The 19116-nt window shown below is 35.4% G+C and overlaps 1 protein-coding gene across 1 annotated transcript in view; it reads right to left on the bottom strand.

Moving 5' to 3' along the window:
* Positions 1 to 223: 223 nt before the first annotated feature.
* The window catches only part of LOC103255377 (formin-2-like), a gene marked incomplete at its 3' end in the record, with an annotated part of 160241 nt that continues 141348 nt past the window's right edge, over positions 224 to 19116 (bottom strand). Inside the window, exon 9 of the mRNA XM_008053331.1 lies at positions 224 to 275. Within this exon, the coding sequence (XP_008051522.1) occupies positions 224 to 275 (52 nt within the window). The remainder of the gene's footprint in view (positions 276 to 19116) is intronic.

The following is a 19116-nucleotide window of genomic DNA, read 5'->3' as shown; positions in this document are numbered from 1 at the left end:
ACCCAGAGTCACAAAAATAAAATTCAAAAATTCACAGTGAATTTTAAGTATACCATTATATTAGATTTATTTTTATTTTGTGCTTGAAAATAAAAAATTGAACTCATAATTGGTTCCTTGAGATGAAGTATACTAGGCACAAGCCTATTTTGAGAAAAAAAAGGAAAAGAGAAAGGTAAGATATAAGCTATTCACAATAGCTTAGGTAAAAATACTTTCTTACCTTTTATGAGTCTCTGTCAGTGAGTTCTCCTCTGCCTCTTGATCAATTTTAGCTGAAAGTATAAAAAAAATTGAGATAAATGATCATTATACTATCTTAAGCAAAATATGATTTAAATAATATGAAATCTATTTTAACGATTAAATCAAATATATTTTAAATTGATGAATGTCATAGATACATGATTAAAAATTATAGTAAATTTTAATTAGGTTGATTCTATTACATTGACACAGATAAGACATATTATATAACCAATCAAATTTTCAGATTCTAAATAATTTCCTTAAATCAGTCACATTAACTCAAGAAGCAAAGATTAATTTCATATTTACCCCAGATGTGTCAGTATTTATATGCCAACAATTAGTTGAAATAATTCCCTCAAGCAAAGATGCAAACACCAAGTCAAAAAACAACACAGAAATTGTATGTGTCATTTCTCACCTATGGTAAGAACTTTGAACCCATTTCCATAGTGCTCTCTGCACCAAACCACAGATTATAATCCGTTCTGAAAGGAGAGAAGGTAATAATATGCCTATTTATTTGCTACCAGTTTTGTCTAAAAATAAAGAAAGGTAGTCCAACATAAACCTGAATATCAAATTTGGGAAGGAGATTAAGTCAATATTTCAAATCACTTAAAATAACATAGGGACTCCATCACATAAAATAAGTATGGTAGTGACGTTAAATTTTTTTTATAAGCAAGCATTCTAGGAGTTTATCTATTACTCTGCCCCCACACACCCTACCCACCTCCACACACATACAGTTGACATGAAAGTTTAAAAGACACTCTTATTTCATGCAATGCTCTCGGATATTTGCAGTCTACTCAGATTTTAAAGCATTAGTTGTCACCTGCTAAATTGATTTTATGACTGACTAATGGTTTGTGACCCACGGTTTGAAAGTTACTGAGCTACAGGACCAAAAAGAAAAAAAATAAAAATCCTGGTACTAGTGAAAAAGGTCCCCTTTTAGGTCACAGTTGTAGTCATTTGGAGAAATTAGAAAACAAAGTGGAGTAGGGCAAATTGATTATAAAAAATCGAAAGTGCTTATGAAATAAAACCCATGGTCACTGGGGAATTATCAGTGTCTCTATCTCTGCTTAAAACACAATAGTACAGCTTGGGCTGGTTAATGTTTTACAACCTCAAGTCTGTTTTTTCGAAGGTCTGTACAGTATCTGCAAAGTCATAACCGAGTGTCACGCTGCCACTCTGCCAGGATTTTCAGGATTTAACAGGGATCATTTGAGGTGGCAGCAGAGATTTTTTCTTTCTTTCCTTTCTCTTTTTGTACTTCAGATTGTTTACATAAATTTACAGGTCAGTGGTTAGCTATATTAAAAAACAGAAGAAATGTTCTATGATTTTACTTTGAAAAGGCTTCAGCATGAACACAGTCTTATAAAATCTCCTCTGAACTTCCCAGCATAAAAAATGATTTGCTTTCAGAAACAATTCTAGAACCACATGAAGTTTGTCTAAGGGAAAAACAATCAAAGGACCACAAAGCATACTATTCTCCAGTTGCCCTCAGGTCTTCCACCCTCCACCCCTTTGTAAAATTCAGAGATTAAGACTGAGATTGGAAGAAAGAATTTATGGAATATTTTAGAAGACTATAAGTAAATAATTTATGGTTTACCTAAAAACAGTTTACTTAAAATTTACCTAAAAATAATTTACCTAAAAACATACTATAGTAAAATAAGATGCCAGAGATCTGTATTCTATTCCTGCTTATGCCACCAAAATTAGATATGTGATCTTAAGCAAACAGATTATTCTGTTAATGTGTACAAAATATTTAGCATAGTGCTTCCAATAATTAGTAGGGACTTAATACATAAATGTTCTTTGATAATTTTGGACTTTAAGATCTTTAAATTCTTAAAGTAATTTAATACATAATTGTATTTAAATAAGTAAGTTAACTGATATTTTATTATATTTCATCATATACAATAAAGAAAACACACGCAGCTTTTCAAAAAGCATAAGTCCCTAAATTGTAGCGAGTAGAATAAAGTGAGCTTCACTTGTTCATAATGATTTCTTTTGATGTGCACCAAAACAGCATTTGCTTCATTGCATGAGCAAGTTTGGCTGAAAGAAATATTTTAATCCAATGTGGCAGAAGATTGATTTTTACCAAAGAACAAAACATAAAAATAGACCTTCTTACCAAACCTAATAGCCATATTATAATCATAAAGACAAATTGGAATAACGGAAAATACTTTAAAATGCTCTATTATCTATAATTTTTTACATGATTTTGAAGCTAAGGGGATTTGTGTATTTAAACTGTAATCAGCTTTGATAAACAGTCAAATGAGAGATCAAAGACAGTGCATTAGAGTACACATTTCAACTCTTGATGTAAAGTCAACAATTCAACGAACTGAATAGATTTTCCTTTGTATAGCAATCTAAGTCAAAACTTTCTGAAAATTTGGGGTGCGAGTCTGTTTTCTGGAAACACAGATACCATATTGTAACATGCTGCTTGTATAAAGACACCATTGATGTTTTCTTGTCACAATTGTTTTAAACACACTTATGATGTTAACTTAGTGACAAATGCAGGATGTGGTTATGTAGTAAAGATGAACCCACCAAACTGAAATAAAATGCAATTTAATCAGTGAAAATTAAGATATTGTTTGGAATAAAATAACTCTACCATTCATTTAGGGACATGTGCAAGCTAATTACATGCAGTGACCAAAATCTCAGACCAGCTGTGTTTTTCAGTTTGGGTAACTACTTTGATAGGCTGTGTGTCGCCATTGTCATACACAGAGAATTTCAAGTATGGTTTTGTTGAAGGTGATATAGAAAATAATGTTATTTTCTATACACAACATAAACATTTTATTGTTAACTATTTTATTTTCAGGCCTAATTTTTCCAAACATATAAAAATTATTTTCAGTTCATTTTTAATGACATAGATAGTTTGGTAAAGGGTTTTGAAAGCCAGTGTAACTTTTAGCAGCAGTTTCCTACATATTTACAATCACTATCAATAAACTTCACTAAAATAAAATATACTCAATAAATAACATAGGAGAAGAGATATAAAATATTTAAATTTTCTCATTCAAGTAAGATTAATTTCCCCATTTGGTGTTTTTAGAGGACTGGAGTACTCATTTGGAGAATTGGAGTACTCATTTCTTCTTTGACATATCAAATGAGGATGGCAGACTTCTAGCCATCTATAATCAAGATAACTATAGGAAAGCTAAAAAAAAAAAGACATGTAAAGTAGACAGACAGGCACAAGGCTTGGCTTATAGTGATCTTCACACTGTCATCAAATCACACAGGCTCTCTGTACCACAGTCTACCAGCAAGTCTTGACTACATTTAACAGAAGAGTTTGTATGACTCCTAACAGATACCACTAATGGCCTGAAGGTTTCCCAAATACCTGAGAGCAATTGCCTCTCCTACACCTTGTACCATAAAAACTACACTTTTTGGAAGTGGTTATGCTTTGAAAACTGTTATTCCCAGTCTGCCTCTCGTTTTCAGATCTCACGGAAGCCTGTGTATGGGGCTGGAACATAAGATTTAGAGTCAGACAAACCTGGGTTTAAATTCTAGTTCAGCAAATCAATTGTGGTAGATTTTAATAATGTTGATAAATCACTCTGATGTAATAACTTTTCTTCATCATTAAAATGGAGCAATAATTTCTTTTTCATTGAGTTGTTTCATGATTTAGTAAGATAATGCATAAATCACTTGGTGCATAGTCATAGTCTTTCTGTCTTTGCTCGATTGGCACATCATTCTTCTTATGGAAAAGGATGGGGATGAGTTGCTTCTAAAATGTGAAAAATTTTCCACTGTAGGAACACCACATATCTTGTTAATTCCTCCACACAGAACCCAGGCGCTAAATTAAACACATACTTTGCTAAAATAAGGTGCTTCTTCATTCTTTATTATCAATGTAAAGAAATGACAGGCCAAGACCTTTATAAAAATTAAAGAATAACTTTAAGATACATTTAATAGCTTTTCTTTTTCTTTCTACTCAATTGGTATAGGTAGTTTGTTTTTGTTTGTTTGCTTTGATACAAAATCTCACTCTTGTCACCCAGACTGGAATGTAGTGATAAGATCACAGCACACTACAGCCTTGAACTGAGCTCAAGTGATCCTCCTGCCTCAGCCTCCTGAGTAGCTGAGATTACAGCTGTATGACACTATGTCTGGCTAATTTTTCTATTTTTCTTTTTTCTTTTTTTTTTTTTGGAGGGATGAGGTCTAGTCTCAAACTCCTGGGCTCATGTGATCCTCCTGCCTCAGTCTCTCAAAGAGCTGGGATTACAGGCATGAGCACCTGGCTCAGGTAATATAATTGCTTTAATAGGCCTGGAATGGACATCTTCATTGCATATAGTTTAAGCAAAGGCTCATAGCTTCTTGGTCTTTTTTTTTTTTGCATAGCAGTAAATAAAACTGCTTTAAAAGAAAAGACAGTATTTTGGTAAATTTAGTGAGAATGTGTTAAAATCTAAAAGAAAAATGATTTTAAAAAAGTGTAATGCTTTTCTAAAACAACATACTATGGGTAACCATATTTTGACATTTCACATTGCTGCTCAAAAATGTCTGAGATTGAATATACTAAAAACAAAATTAGTAGTAGAAAAAGCATACGAATCAGGACAGTGAAATAAAGCAGTCAGTTCTCTACTGACACTAAAGGGAAGAAACAGGATGATGTACTATAAGAAAAAAGGCAAAATTAAAAAGTGGGTTATACTGACACTGCAGAAAGAATTTACTCTTTACAGAAGTTGATCAGGCAGTTGCTGCACCTCAGGGGCACACTGGGCCTTAGATATTAGTCAGGACATTGACACTGTTTTTTTGTTGATGATGTCCAGTCCCCAACCCTTCCCAGTCCCCACTGCAAAATCTCAAGTGCTGGAGATTCACAATTTGAGGCAGAGAAAGCCTATGGTTGGAAGCGTACAATAAAATAAACACTAATTTTTTAGGAGACAGCTCTTCTTTATTTATTTGTTTACTTTACTTTCCATTTATTTACTTATTTCAGGGTTAGGGCCTAAGATTACATTATAGGTCCGATTCTATCAAAGAGACAATTGGCTCAGACAGTCCTGTGCCATTGAACATGCAACTGGTTAAAAATAGCATTTTAATGGCTCAATTTCAGCACTCTAGCATTTAGTAATGTCTTCTCCAACTGCACTAATAGTTCCTCCCCAGATCTCTGCCTCCACAAATATTTTCTGGTGGTTGCTGTCCTACTAAGTTACTATTTTGACCCAGTGATTAGTGTCTGTAGTCGTTGTCTGGCTCTGGACTCTTTTGCAATGTGAAATATTTCTGCTGAATTTGTTCCAAATGACTGTGAGTAAGCAGAGGCACGGAACGGACGCCCTTTCTGATCTTGAGCTTTCATGAGGGAATACCACATATTCCCAGGTAATTGGAGACAGAGTTGCATTTGAGTAATATCAGATGGAAGGCAACTCAGAACCCTTTCATCTGCTTGTCTAGGCTCTAAATCTTTTTGTTATTTTTCCTTTTATTTAAAGTGTTAACTAGTTTTTGTTTATAATTAGCTATGAATGTGCATTTCAGTTGCTTTTAAGTGCAGCCAGTATGGGTTATTTTTTAGACGGATGCAGTGCCTTTCTTCTGAGTCATTTAAAGTTGTCATTTAACTGTAGATATATTGCTTTAGTTTTGAGATTTTTGAGACACTTCTCCTTTTGACAATGAACTAAAAGTTAAGTCAATTTAGGTAGTTTATACATGTCAGACAGCATGTGACTATCAGAATATCTATCCTTCGACAGCAAAAGAAATAGTTAAGTCCCAAATGCATTCCCCTCCTTAGTGCTAAAATGTCCTTAGGGTAATAAGACAAATGTTGAGGAATACTCGTAGGAGGAAGAAAGACAGTATCTATGAGGTAAACCATTACAACTTGGCCGCTGCAATAATCACAGCTACCTTTTATTTAATACTCAGGGTTATTTCAACTTTGTACATAAAAATATATACAATTTGTGCCCCTAGAAATAGAAGTGTATATAAACATAACATTTAGGCGTTTGCTATTAAAAACACAAGAAACATACACACAATAGAAAATAAAGCATACTTCAAAAATGTGATATATGTGGCTCTGGCCAAACCTAAAAGATAGGAAAGCCATGTGCTATTATCACCCAGCCTGATGTACTTACTAAAGTGGTCCCCAGTGAAATTTCTTTCTAAATTTTCATTGTAAACCCAAAGTGAAAAAGACAGGAGAAAACATGATACACATCCATGAGTCTCGCATACTGCAGACAGTCAAGTGTAAAAGAGCTGAAACAATTTTCCAACCAGAAAATGATTAACTCCACCTAATTTTCTTTAACAAATCATACCCAAAAGCTATATATGACTCCAGCTATAAGCTAGGCAAATCTATTATGGACTTCTACAGATGTAGCATAAACATAAAGACAAGCCTTGGGCCAATTACTTTCCCTTTTCCTTGCCAAGAAACAACTCTATTGAAAAAGATAAATCAAGCATACCCACTTCCTAATACCAAGCTGAACAAAATTAGGATCCTTAAGATAAAAAAAAAAAAATCTCAATGAGCCTTTAACTAAAAATATACAAATGCATGTTTTAAGACAGAGCTTCCAATATCAAAAGCAACGCCAACTAATTCTAACTTGTGTATTTAAAATATCAAAGCATAAAGCTGCTTGAAACACAAATCTGAAAACCAAAAAATCTTCTGATGTGTTTTCTTTTCTTCCTAATCTTACTTGGCAAATCAATGCTTAAAGGCAGGGCATTCCAATCCTAGATACAAAAGCCACTTAATTTAACATCATTTCAGCCAACATCTGGATATCCAGTATGTTCTGGATACTTTGTTAGGGACTCACATGTAGGTAAATAATTTAATCACACCATAAGAGGTGTCTTTCTCTTTGAGAAAATGATGATGATGGAATGGAAGACAGATACACAAATAATCATACATGTAGATGCTTTAGAGATGTTTAAATGCGAGTGTTAACAGAGATGATGCTGATATTATTAATCTAATTATTTACATATAATTACCCACAATAATATAACCCCATAAAATCCACTATAATTATCCTCATTTACAATCAAGAAATTAGCAGTTAAAAACCTTGCCTAACATACCAGAAATATTAAGTGAAGGAGATATAATTCAGACTCATGCAGTCTGACTCCAAAGCTCTAACTCTGACAAGTTATGAGTACTGTTAAGTAAAATATCCACTGCCTATCAAGAGAGAAGTCAATAAAGAAAGAACAAAGGCAGTACATTTGAGTTGGGACTAAAACGATGAATAACCCTTTGTCAAGTGGAAAAAGGAACAGAGACCACAGAGAGTAAACAATGAATGGTAGGAAAAAGGATCCAAAAGCAAAGGTGTACCATAGCCCAGGGTGTCAAGGAAAAAATATAAGGAAGACAAAATGGAAAATACAATGGAGAAGAGCTGTCAAAAATGCCGCACAGGTCAGGCACAGTGGCTCATGCCTGTAATTCTCACACTTTGGGAGGCCAAGGTGAGAGGATTGATTGCTTGAGCCCACAAGTTTGAGACCAGACTGGGCAATATGACCTAATTTCTGCAAAAAATAAAAAAAATTAGCCAGGCAAGGTGGTGTGTGCCTATAGTCCCAGCTATTTGAGAGGCTAGGTGGAAGGATCACCTGAGCTCATGAGGTCAAGGCTTTGATGAGCCATGATCATGCCACTGCACTCTAGACCCCAACTCAAAAAAAAAAAAAAAGCCATGTAGAGGGAGGTCTAGCCTCCTATGGTGTGATATTATAACTAAAGCAAAGGGCACAGAACTGTGTTCAATTTAAACTTATGGAAAGCGACTACCGCTTTTGGACTTGATTAACAAGGACCAAACTTACCCCTTCTCCCATAATTAACTAGAAAAATGAACAAAACATATGAAGCAACAGTTTCCATATACTGGAAATTAGGCAGCACAGGACTCTGATCTCTGATGAGCCCTTTATTCTTCCTGGATTTCTGTCTGAAGAATTTCTAGATAGTAGTCCCTGGAGGGAGAACCCAATTAAGCCAAACGGTCTTGGTGGGTTGAGGAAACATAGACAATAGTTCAGAGAGACTGAAGTGACCAGTAGATGAGGAGAAGAGTTTGAGAGAGGAAATATCCTTGCCAAAAAGAAGTCAGAAATCTGCACTGAAGCCCCTGAGTTTTTGCTGAGTATTAAGTAGCACTTGCTGATCATTAAGTGGTACATGTATACAGTGAAACCCTACAATTCCCAAGCAAAGGACCACCAAGGAACTACAAGCTGGACAAAGAAAAAAGTTTTTACAGGGCCAAAAGATGTTTGAAGTCCAAAGAGCCAGAGTGGAGAGCTGTCTCTGACCATCTGGGATAGGGTATTCATTGGAGATCCCAGCAGAGGATTTGCCTTCTTAGTAGGATTGAGTAATCACAGGTGTTAAGGATACCTTAGAGTAACCTAGGCAAGGCTTATCCAAAGGCCTTAAAGGGATCTAAAAGAGTCATGTTATTTAAATTATTTGCCTAAACAAAGCCACATACTCTTTAAAGGAATGCACAAAACCTACATACTCAGCAACATAGTGTTCAGAGTGTCTAGCATTTAATAAAAAAATTACAAGTCCAACATGTATCAGAAAACTATAAGCAGTTTCTGTTATTCAATAGAAACAAATCCAGGAATGACAAAAAATGAGCTGGCAAATACGAATATAATACCAAAGTAGCTTTTGTGATGATGGTCAAGTATTTTTTTAAAAATCTGAAATAATGAGGAGAAAAATGGAAGATACCAAAAAAGAACCCAGTAGAATCTGCAGAGATAAAAACTATAGTATCTGAAATGAAAAAAAAACCACCAGATAAAAATAATATGAGATCAGACATTTCAGAAGAAAACAACAATGAACTTGATCAGTTAGATCTATTCTAACTGAAGTACACAGAGGAAACAACTGAAAGAACAAACACAGAGCCTTGATGACCTTGTGGTAATAGTAAACATTCTAGCATAATGTGTAACTGAAGTCCTAGAAGAAAAGGAGAGAGACGGAAGCAGAACAATCATTGAAGGAATAATGGCCAAAAGTTTTCCCTACTTGATAAACACCAGAACACCTAGGCCTAAGAGCTCAACTAACCTCAAGCAAGATAAACACACACATATACCTACACACCAAAGTACATCACAATCAAAATCCTAAAAACCAGCCATAAAGACAAAAATTTTAAAACAGACAGAGATTGGATGGGGGTGGGGTGTAGTGACAAGGAACAAAAATAAAAATTGCTAAAGATTTTGTGGTAGGCAGAATAATGCCCCTCCAAGAATGTCCATGTCCTAATCCCCAGAAACCAGTGAATACATCATGTTACATGGCAAGAGGGAATTTAAACTGCAGATAAAATTAAGACTGCTAATCATCTGATCTTGAGATGAGAAGGTCAGGTTGACCCCTGGTGATCACAATGTCGTTATATGTGGAAGAGGAAGGCAGGGGGGATCCGTGTCAGCGATACAGCTTGAGGAAATCTCAATCAGCCGTTATTGCTGGCTTGGAAGATAGATGGGAACCATTAACCAAGGAATGTGGGCAGCCTCTAGATTCTGAAAAAAATGCAAAGAAATGAATGTTCCACAGCTTCCAGAAAGAACACATCTCTGTTAACAACATGATTTTTGTCCATGTTTTTGAGTTTCTGACCTCTGGAATTATAACATAATAAAATCGTATTGTCTTAAACTACCAAGTTTGTGGTAATTTGTTATGGTAATTGAAAAATAATATAGATTTATCATCAGAAATGATGCCAGCAGAAGACAAAAGAACAATATCCTAAAGTGAGACACAACAACAACACCTGTCATTGAAGGAATAATGGCCAAAAGTTTTCCCTACTTGATAAACATCAGAACTCCTAGGCCTAAGAGCTCAACTAACCTCAAGCAAGATAAACACACCCATATACCTACACACCAAAGTACATCACAATCAAAATCCTAAAAACCAGCCATAAAGACAAAAATTTTAAAACAGACAGAGATTGGATGGGGGTGGGGTCTAGTGACAAGGAACAAAAATAAAAATTACTAAAGATTTTGTGGTAGGCAGTATAATGCCCCTCCAAGAATATCTATGTCCCAATCTCCAGAAACCAGTGAATTCTGTATTCACTGTCAACTGAGATTTCTATATTCAGTGAAAATATAGTTTAAAAAAAGAACTACTCAGACGCAGTGGCTCACGCCTCTAACACCAGCACTTTGGGAGGCTGAGGTGGGAGGATTGCTTGAGCCCAGGAGTTTTAGACCAGCCTGGGAAGCATAGCAAGACTTCACCTCTATTTAAAAAAAAAATAGGGACTAAATAAAGACATAAAATGTTTCAAGCAATCAAATGTTAAAAGAATTTTGTGCCTGTAAATCTACACATTGAGAAATGTTAAAGGAAGTTGTTCAGGCAGAATAAAAATGACACCAAATGGATACGTGGATCCACACAAATGAACGAAAACAACCAGAAATAATAATTATGTAAAGGAAGACAAAATACATTTTTTCTTATTTCAAAACTTTTCAAAACGATAATAGATTTAAAAACAAAAAGCAGGAGCAACATTGTTTTGGTTATAATCTGCATAGAATAAAATATCTGACAACAATAGTACAAAAAAATAGGAGGGAGAAAGGAAGTATGTTGCCACAGTTATTCCATCGTATGTGAAGTTGTCAAATATTATTTGGAGATAGACCGAGATAAATTAAAGGGACACAACACTACAATGAGCACTAATTATATATAACAAAGATGTGTAGCATATAAGCCAGGGGAGGAAATGAAATAGAATACAGTTGTGTCTGTTTCCATGGATACAAAAATCCATGGATACTCACATCCCTTACATAAAATGTTATAGTATTTGCGTATACTCTACACACATCCTCCTATATACTTTCAGACTCTAGATTTCTTATAATATCTGATACACTGTAAATGTACATAGTTGTTACATTGTTTAGGGAATAATGACATGAAAAATGCCTATATACAGCCAGTACAGACACAACCATCCCTTTTTTCTGAAATATTTTTGATCTGCAGTTGGTTAAATCTACAGATGTAGAACCCACAGATATGAAGGGCTGACTATACCAAAAAAACAAACAAAAAAACTCAACTAATCTTTGAGAAGGAAGGGAACGAGAAAAGATGGAAAAACAACAGGATAAATAGTACAATAATATAAAGATGGTGAAATAAACCCAAACTGATAATTACTCTAAATGTAAATAGCCTAAATGTTCCAATTAAAAGGCGGATATTCTTAGTCTAGACAAGAAAAGTAAGGTTCAACTATGTGCTCTCTAGGAAAAAAACCCACTTAAAATATAAGTATAGATTAAAAATAAAATAATAAAGAAGATTTATTGGGTAAAAACATGTCATAATAAAGCTGAAGTGGCTGCATTAAGATCAGACAAACTTGACTTTAAAACAACAAATGCAACCAGGAAAAAAAGAGGAACATTACATAATGAGTAAGGGATTATCCAACAAAAAAATAAAACAATTCTAAATACGTTTCCACCCCAAAAAAGAACTTTGAAATACACAAAGCAGTGCTGAGCATGGTGGCTTATACCTGTAATCCCAGCACTTTGGAAGGCAGAGGCGAGAGGATTATTTGAGCCCAGGGGTTCAAGACCAGCCTGGTCAACTTGTTGAAACCTCATCTCTACAATAAATCAAAAATTAGCTGGGCGTGGTGGCACATGCCTACAGTTCCAGCTACTTGGAAGGCTGAGGCGGAAGGATTATCTGAGCCCAGCAGGTAGAGGATACTGTGGCCGTGAGCATGCCACTACACTGCAGCCTGGGCTACACGGAGTGAGACTCCAACCTCCTCCCCCCAAAAATACACAAAGCAAAAACTGATAAAACTAAAACAAAAGAGACAAAATCCCCCCAACTGACAAAACTGAAAGAAAAAGTAGACAAACAAATAGCTAGAGATTTTAACCTTCTTCTTCAGTAACCGAATAGACCAATTAGGCAGCAAATCAGTCAGGGGATGAAAGACTTAACACAATTAAAGCAATGGAGACTTTTACACAAAGTCCTGAAAACCTAAAAGGTCACTTTTGAAGCTGGGAACGAATTGAAAGGAATAGAGGCTAGAGGCAGAGATGTCAATTGCGAGATTAATAAGATAATGTGGAAGAAGGGACACAGATGGAGAGTAGCAAGACATAGAAAGGGAACCCCAAAAAACCAGGAATTATTTTTGAAGGGTGAGCCCCTTGTAGTACAGGTTTCCCCTGCTATGTAAGTGTTCTAGGTACCCATTAACATCAATGTACCAGCTAGTGCTGTTGTAGCAGGCTGCATTCAGCTTTGGTGAACTTTTTTGGGAGATTCTTTCAATGTACTTGCCCATTTCATGATGGGTGATTTACATCAACAACCTGCCCATACTGTGCTGAGTTTTCGGTAGTTCTTTACCTTCCCTAGTCATCTAATCTCGCCCCTAGTGACTTTTGTTTCCCTGGATGAAAAAGTCCTCAAAGGGAAATGCTTTGCTGATGTGGAAGAGGTGAAACAATAAATGGCAGATGCACCAAAAGGCATCAAAATTGAAGCGTTCAAAAACTGCTTTGAGCAGTGGAAAAAGCATCTTGACAGGTGCATTGCATCAAACAAAGAGTACTTTGAAGGTGACTGAAATTTAAACATGTAGAATACACAATTATTTATAAATAAGTTCTGGGGTTTGTTTTGGTACCCCCTCATAGATGACAGAAAACCTAGAGAAAAAATAATAATTAAAAACATTAGAGCATCAAGAATGAATCTGAAGTTTTATCTTGGGAAATGGATAAGAACGGGAAAGTTGAAAAAGTATTTTGCTTAATGGCTGTAGTGATAAATAAGCCTAAATCCATTACTTAAATAAGTAACAAGAACATTTCCACGAATTTTATGAGTTATTTGGTATGTCTTAGAACCATCCTCTTTGACTTGGCTAAGACATCTGAACACAAGCATACCTCCTTTTATTGCACTTTGCTGATAGTGCCATTTTTTTCTTTCCAAAGTAAAGGCTTGTGGCAACCCTGCAAGGAACAAGTTTATCAGCACCATTTTTTCCAAGAGCATGTGCTTACTTCACATCGCTAGGCCATGTTTTTACAATTCTTGCCATATTTCAAACTTTTTAATTATATTATCGTATCTGTTATGGTGATCCATGATCAGTGATCTTTGATGTTACTATCGTAATTGTTTTGGGACACCACAGACTGCACCCATATAAGGCGGTGAACTTAGTATTTGTTGTGTGTATTCTGACAGCACCACCCGTGGACAATTTTCCATCTTTCCCCGTCTCCCTGGGCCTCCCTATTCCCTGAGACACCATGTTGAAATTAGACCAATTAATAACCCTAATAATGGCCTCTGAGTATTCAAATACAAGGAGAGACACAGGTTTCTCACTTCAAATCAAAACCCAGAAACTATTAACCTGAGTGAGAAAGACATTCTGAAAGCTGAGATAGGTCAAAAGCTAGGCTTCTTGCACCAAACAGTTAGTCAAGTTGTAAATGTAAAGGAAAAGTGCTTGAAGGAAATTAAAATTGCTATTTTAGTATACACAAATATGATAAGAAAGTAAAACAGTCTTATTGCCATTATGTAGAAAGTTTGAGTGATCTGGATAGAAAATCTAGAGATTCACAACATTCCCTTAAGCCAAAGACTAATACAGAGCAAAACCCTAACTTTTTTTCAATTCTGTGAATGCTGATGAGAGAGGTGAAAAAGGTACACAAGAGAAGTATGAAGCTAGCAGAGGTTGATTCATGAGGTTTAAGGAAAGATGCCATCTCCATAATATAAAAGGGTAAGGTGAAGCAGCAAGTATAGATGGAGAAGCTGTAGCAAGTTATCTAGAAGATCTAGCTAAGAGAATTGATGAAGATGGCTATACTAAACATTTTTTCAGTGTAGATAAAACAGCCTTCTATTGAAAGAAGATGCCAGATAGGACTTTCATAGCTAGAGAGGATAAGTCAATGTCTGGCTTCAAACCTTCAAAGGACAGGTTGACTCTCTTGTTAGGGGCCAATGCAGCTGGTGACTTAAAGCCGGTGCTCATTTATCATTCTGAACATCCTGGGGCCTTAGAAATTATGCCAAATTTTAAAAAGTACAAAGAAAGAAACAAACAAAAAGAGAAATTATGCCAAATCTTCTCTGCTTGTGTTCCATAAATGGAACAACAAAGCTTGGATGTGAGCACATCTGTGCATAGCATGGCTTACTGAACACCTTAAGCCCACTGTGGAGACCTGCAGCTCAGGAAATAAAATAAAAGAAACAAACAAAAACGATTCCTTTCCAAAGATAACTGTTCACTGACCATGCACCTGGTCACCCAAGAGCCCCGGTGGAGATATAAGAAAGATGAGTGCTGTCTTCTTGTCTGCTAACATAACATCCATTCTGTAGCCCAGGGATCAAGAAGTAATTTTGACTTTCAAGTCTTTTTATTTAAGAAATACATTTGATATAGCTATATCTGCCACAGGTAGTGATTTCACCGGTTGATCTGGGTAAAGTAAATTGAAACCATCTGAAAAGGATTCAACATTCTAGATGCCTTTAAGGACATTTGTGATTTATAGAAGGAGGTCAAAATGTCATCATAAACAGGAATTTGGAAGAAGCTGATTTCAACTTTCATGGATATTTCTAGGGGATTCAAGACTTCTGTAAAGGAAAAAACTGAAGATATACTGGAAATAATAGGAGAACCAGAATTAGAAATGGAACATGAAGAGGTGACTCAATTGTTGCCATCTCATGATAAAACTTGAATGATAGTTTCTTACAGATGTGCAAAGAAAGTGGTGCCTTGAGATGGAATCTACTCCTGAAGAAGATGTTGTGAACACTATTGAAATAGCAAAAACAAGTTTGGAATATTACTTCAACTAAGTTGATTAAGCAGCAGCAGAGCATGAGAAAACTGACTCCAATTTTGAAAGAAATTCTCTTGTAGTCAAAATGTTATTAAATGGCATCACATTATAGAGCTGTATTTTGAGAAAGAGTCAATCCTTGTCTTATTTTAAGAAATTGCCGCAGCCTGAACAACATAACAAGACCTTGTCTTTACAAAAAAATAAAAAAACTTAACTGGGCATGGCGGTGCATGCCTATAGTCCCAGCTGCTCAGGAGGCTGAGGTGAAATGATCACCTGAGCTCTGGAGGTCAAGGCTATGGAGATCCGTGAATGTGCCACTGCATTCTAGTCTGAATTACAGAGTGAAACTTTGACTCAAAAAAGAGAAAAGAAAAAGGAAAAAAAAAAGAAAAAAGAAAAAGAATTTCCTCAGCCACCTCAGCCTTCAGCAACCACCGCACTTACCAGTCAGCAATCACCAACATGAAGGTAAGACCCTCCACCAGCAAAAAAAAGATTATGACTTGTGGAATGTTTAGATGGCTGTTAACACTTGTTTAGCAATGAAGTATTTTTAAATTAAGGTATGTACATTTTTAGACATAATGGTACTGCACACTTTACAGACTTCAGTATAATATAAACATAACTTATATGCACTGAGCAACCAAAAAAATAGTATGGTTGCTTTACTGCAATATTTGCTTTATTGTGGTGGCCTGTAACCAAACTTGCAATACTCCACAGTATTAAAGCTTTCAAAATCACCTTGAAAGAAATTAAAAATTTGCACCTCCAAAATGATTTAGGTTTGGTTTTCTTTGAATATATAATAATAAGGCTCTATAAATTATATATATTCCTAATATGTAAACATATTTTATAAAATATATATGAAATATACAGTGTATCACTTACATGAATAAGCAAAAGGTATTTTTTATGGGAGAAAAAATAAGAAATAATTGGAGGAAGAAACTTTCAACTATTCAGTTCTTTCTATCCTGTGACAGACATCACTAATTACTCATGCTATTCTTTCAAACCCAAAAAATCCAGTTAAGATCTAAGAATTATCCTTAAAACAGGGTTCCAAGCAGTCACTGTTAATCTATCAAATTTGGCACATGAGATGAGACCATCTGCCATCTGGGTGAGATGACCTCTCTCATAAATTAACAAACTTTATCAATGTCTAAGATTTTATTCATTTACCCAGAGAGTGATAATTATACCCATGCACTCCATTGTGCCATGCACCCATGGCTTACAAGTGGTGCTTATCTTAAGAGTAGAAATAGATAACCAGAGACACACTGCATGAATATACTCCCTCAATTCTAATGGTCCAAATGCTTAAGTAACACCTAGTGAGAACATGTGTTAGGCAGAAAATTAATAAAATGACATATTTTAGACATTAACCAGAAAACTTCGTAAGTTTAAATGGTTAAACTGATAATTGTATGACTATTTATCTCTGAATCAACATGTTGATATTTTCTAAGTAACTATACAAATAGACCCTGGGGTTTCATTATACCAGAATTACTCTAACAAAAAAATTTAAAATGTTTAAAGTGCTAGTTGTGAATTCCATTTCTAGCTGACTTTTCCTTAAAACAAAAACAAACAAAAAACTAGAAAGTTTCAGATCAGACATTAAGAAATGGTTTTGGAGTTCAGTCACAAGAATGTAACAATTTGGCCAGGAATCATCTTCATGGCAGAATCTATCTAAATGCCCATCTAAGGTAGGAAAGCTTAGACTTAATCATCAAAAAGGGCAGTTCTAACATTATCTAACAAAGGGTGCAAACAGAGGATGTTTACTTATTTATTTATTGGGTTGGAACCTCATTCTGTTGCCCAAGCTAGAGTGCACATTCACAGCCATCGCAGCCTTGACCTGCTGGGCTCAGGCAATCCTTCCGCCTCAGCCTTTCAAGTAGCTGGAACTACAGGTATGCACCATCACGCCAAGCGAATTTTTTTCTGTGTGTGTGTGTGATTTATTGTATAGATGAGGTCTTGCCAAGTTGCCCAGGCTGGTCTCAAACCCCTGGGCTCAGGCAATCCTCTCGCCTCTGCTTCTCATCATGCTGGGATTACAGACGTGAGTCACCGTGCCTGGCCACAGAATATTCAAAAAATACATTTTTGATATTTGACATAGACTAAAATGTATCAGCTCTATACTTTAAACATATAAATTGTAATGAGTATTAACACACTTTAATAATCATGATAGTGACATAATTCCATCTTTTCCAGAAGAATGTAGGTTAGTATAAGGTTGTTGGTGATTGTACTGTAAGAGAATGTCAGCGATAAGAAAATTTAGGAAATGGTTAGCACAAGAGAAGAAAGAGATGATTTGGGGGTGGGATAGAGCTCACAGAATGAGATTCGAGTGAAGTCAACTTATGTGAGTAAAGCGACAGGACTTAGCAATGATTAGGTGAGGGAGGCAAGGTTGGGAAGAGTATAGGAAAAAAGGCATCAAGAATGAGGCCCATTATTGCTTTTGACCTAGTAGCCCAAAATTTAGAAATCGATATCCAGGTGTGCATTGCAAGACATATACACATTTATTCACTTATCGTCTTTTTCTTTTTAAAGTAACGTTGTAGAAAAAGATTGGTAAGTAGAGAAATGAGCAAATAAGTTTTGGTGCATTTTTCCAAAGAAATACTATGAAGTCATTAAGAAAAATGTACTGATACAAAATCATTTCAAAGACATTTTAGTTGGAAAAAACCAAGATAGATTTGTATTTTCAACAATACTATGAATCAGATATCAAAAAAAGTTTCACAACAAAGCACATATAAAAGCTGAATTAAAGTAAAATGGAATGTGTAGCTGAGCTGGATAGAAAACAAGGAAAATTCTCTGAGGCCATGAAACCAAACCAGAGCAGGATTCCAAAGAGGTGTAAGCCAGCAGTCCTTTGGGGCATCACCAATCCCAGCAACTTAGAACTAGAGTTTGAAAGGATACAGAGGAAAATTATGAACAGGCCTAGAATCCTTCAAGGTAGAGAGACATCTTAAAATAAGAAACTGGAAACTCTCATCCCACTAAATTAGACATTGAGAAAATGGCATCCCTCTCACCTGTAGCTCTGAGTGGAAGGGGGAACCTTCCCACATAAGAAGCCATTACCCCAAGTGGGCAGTCACATCACATTAAGCGCCAGTGCACAATGTGTGATCCCAACATTCAAGGCAAGAATTTATTTTAAAATAGTTTTGGTTGGTAGTGCCTCCTGATGATTAGCCAAAACAAACATATGAAGAAATAGAAAAACATAAAAGAGTGTGAGAGAAATTTAGATTAGAAACAAAGAAACAAAAATTGGACTCAAGTAGAGTTGTCAATGCAACAAGGGAAGAGAGGAACCAGAGGCCTCCAGACAGCTGAAAGGAATTTACTTTGAATCCAAAATTTTATAATTAGCAAAGCTATCTCTAAAAAATAGTCACAATATAAAGATAATTTTACACAAACAAAAGTAGAATTTACAATCCAGAGTTCACACTAAAGCAACTTTTAAAGGGTGCACTTTGGAAAGAAGAAAAATAATCTTAGAAGGTAGGCATAATATATGGTGAGCAAAGAAAATGGTATTGACTAAATGTAAACCAAAAAAATGAATACATAAAACAATAATTCTATATTTTAGGAGTAACAAAAACAAAAAGTGAAATGAAAACACTGGAAAAGAATGGCATACAAGTGCGTGAGATTAGAGTGAAAACATGCTAAGGACCAGCATAGTTTAGAAGGAAGTAAAAATAACAACTGTAG

Source organism: Carlito syrichta, unplaced genomic scaffold (assembly GCF_000164805.1).
Source record: "Carlito syrichta isolate Samal-C Ts95f unplaced genomic scaffold, Tarsius_syrichta-2.0.1 Scaffold288075, whole genome shotgun sequence".
NCBI lineage: Eukaryota > Metazoa > Chordata > Mammalia > Primates > Tarsiidae > Carlito > Carlito syrichta.
The sequence above is the reverse complement of the archived record's forward strand: the minus strand, read 5'-3'. Positions and strand labels throughout refer to the sequence as shown.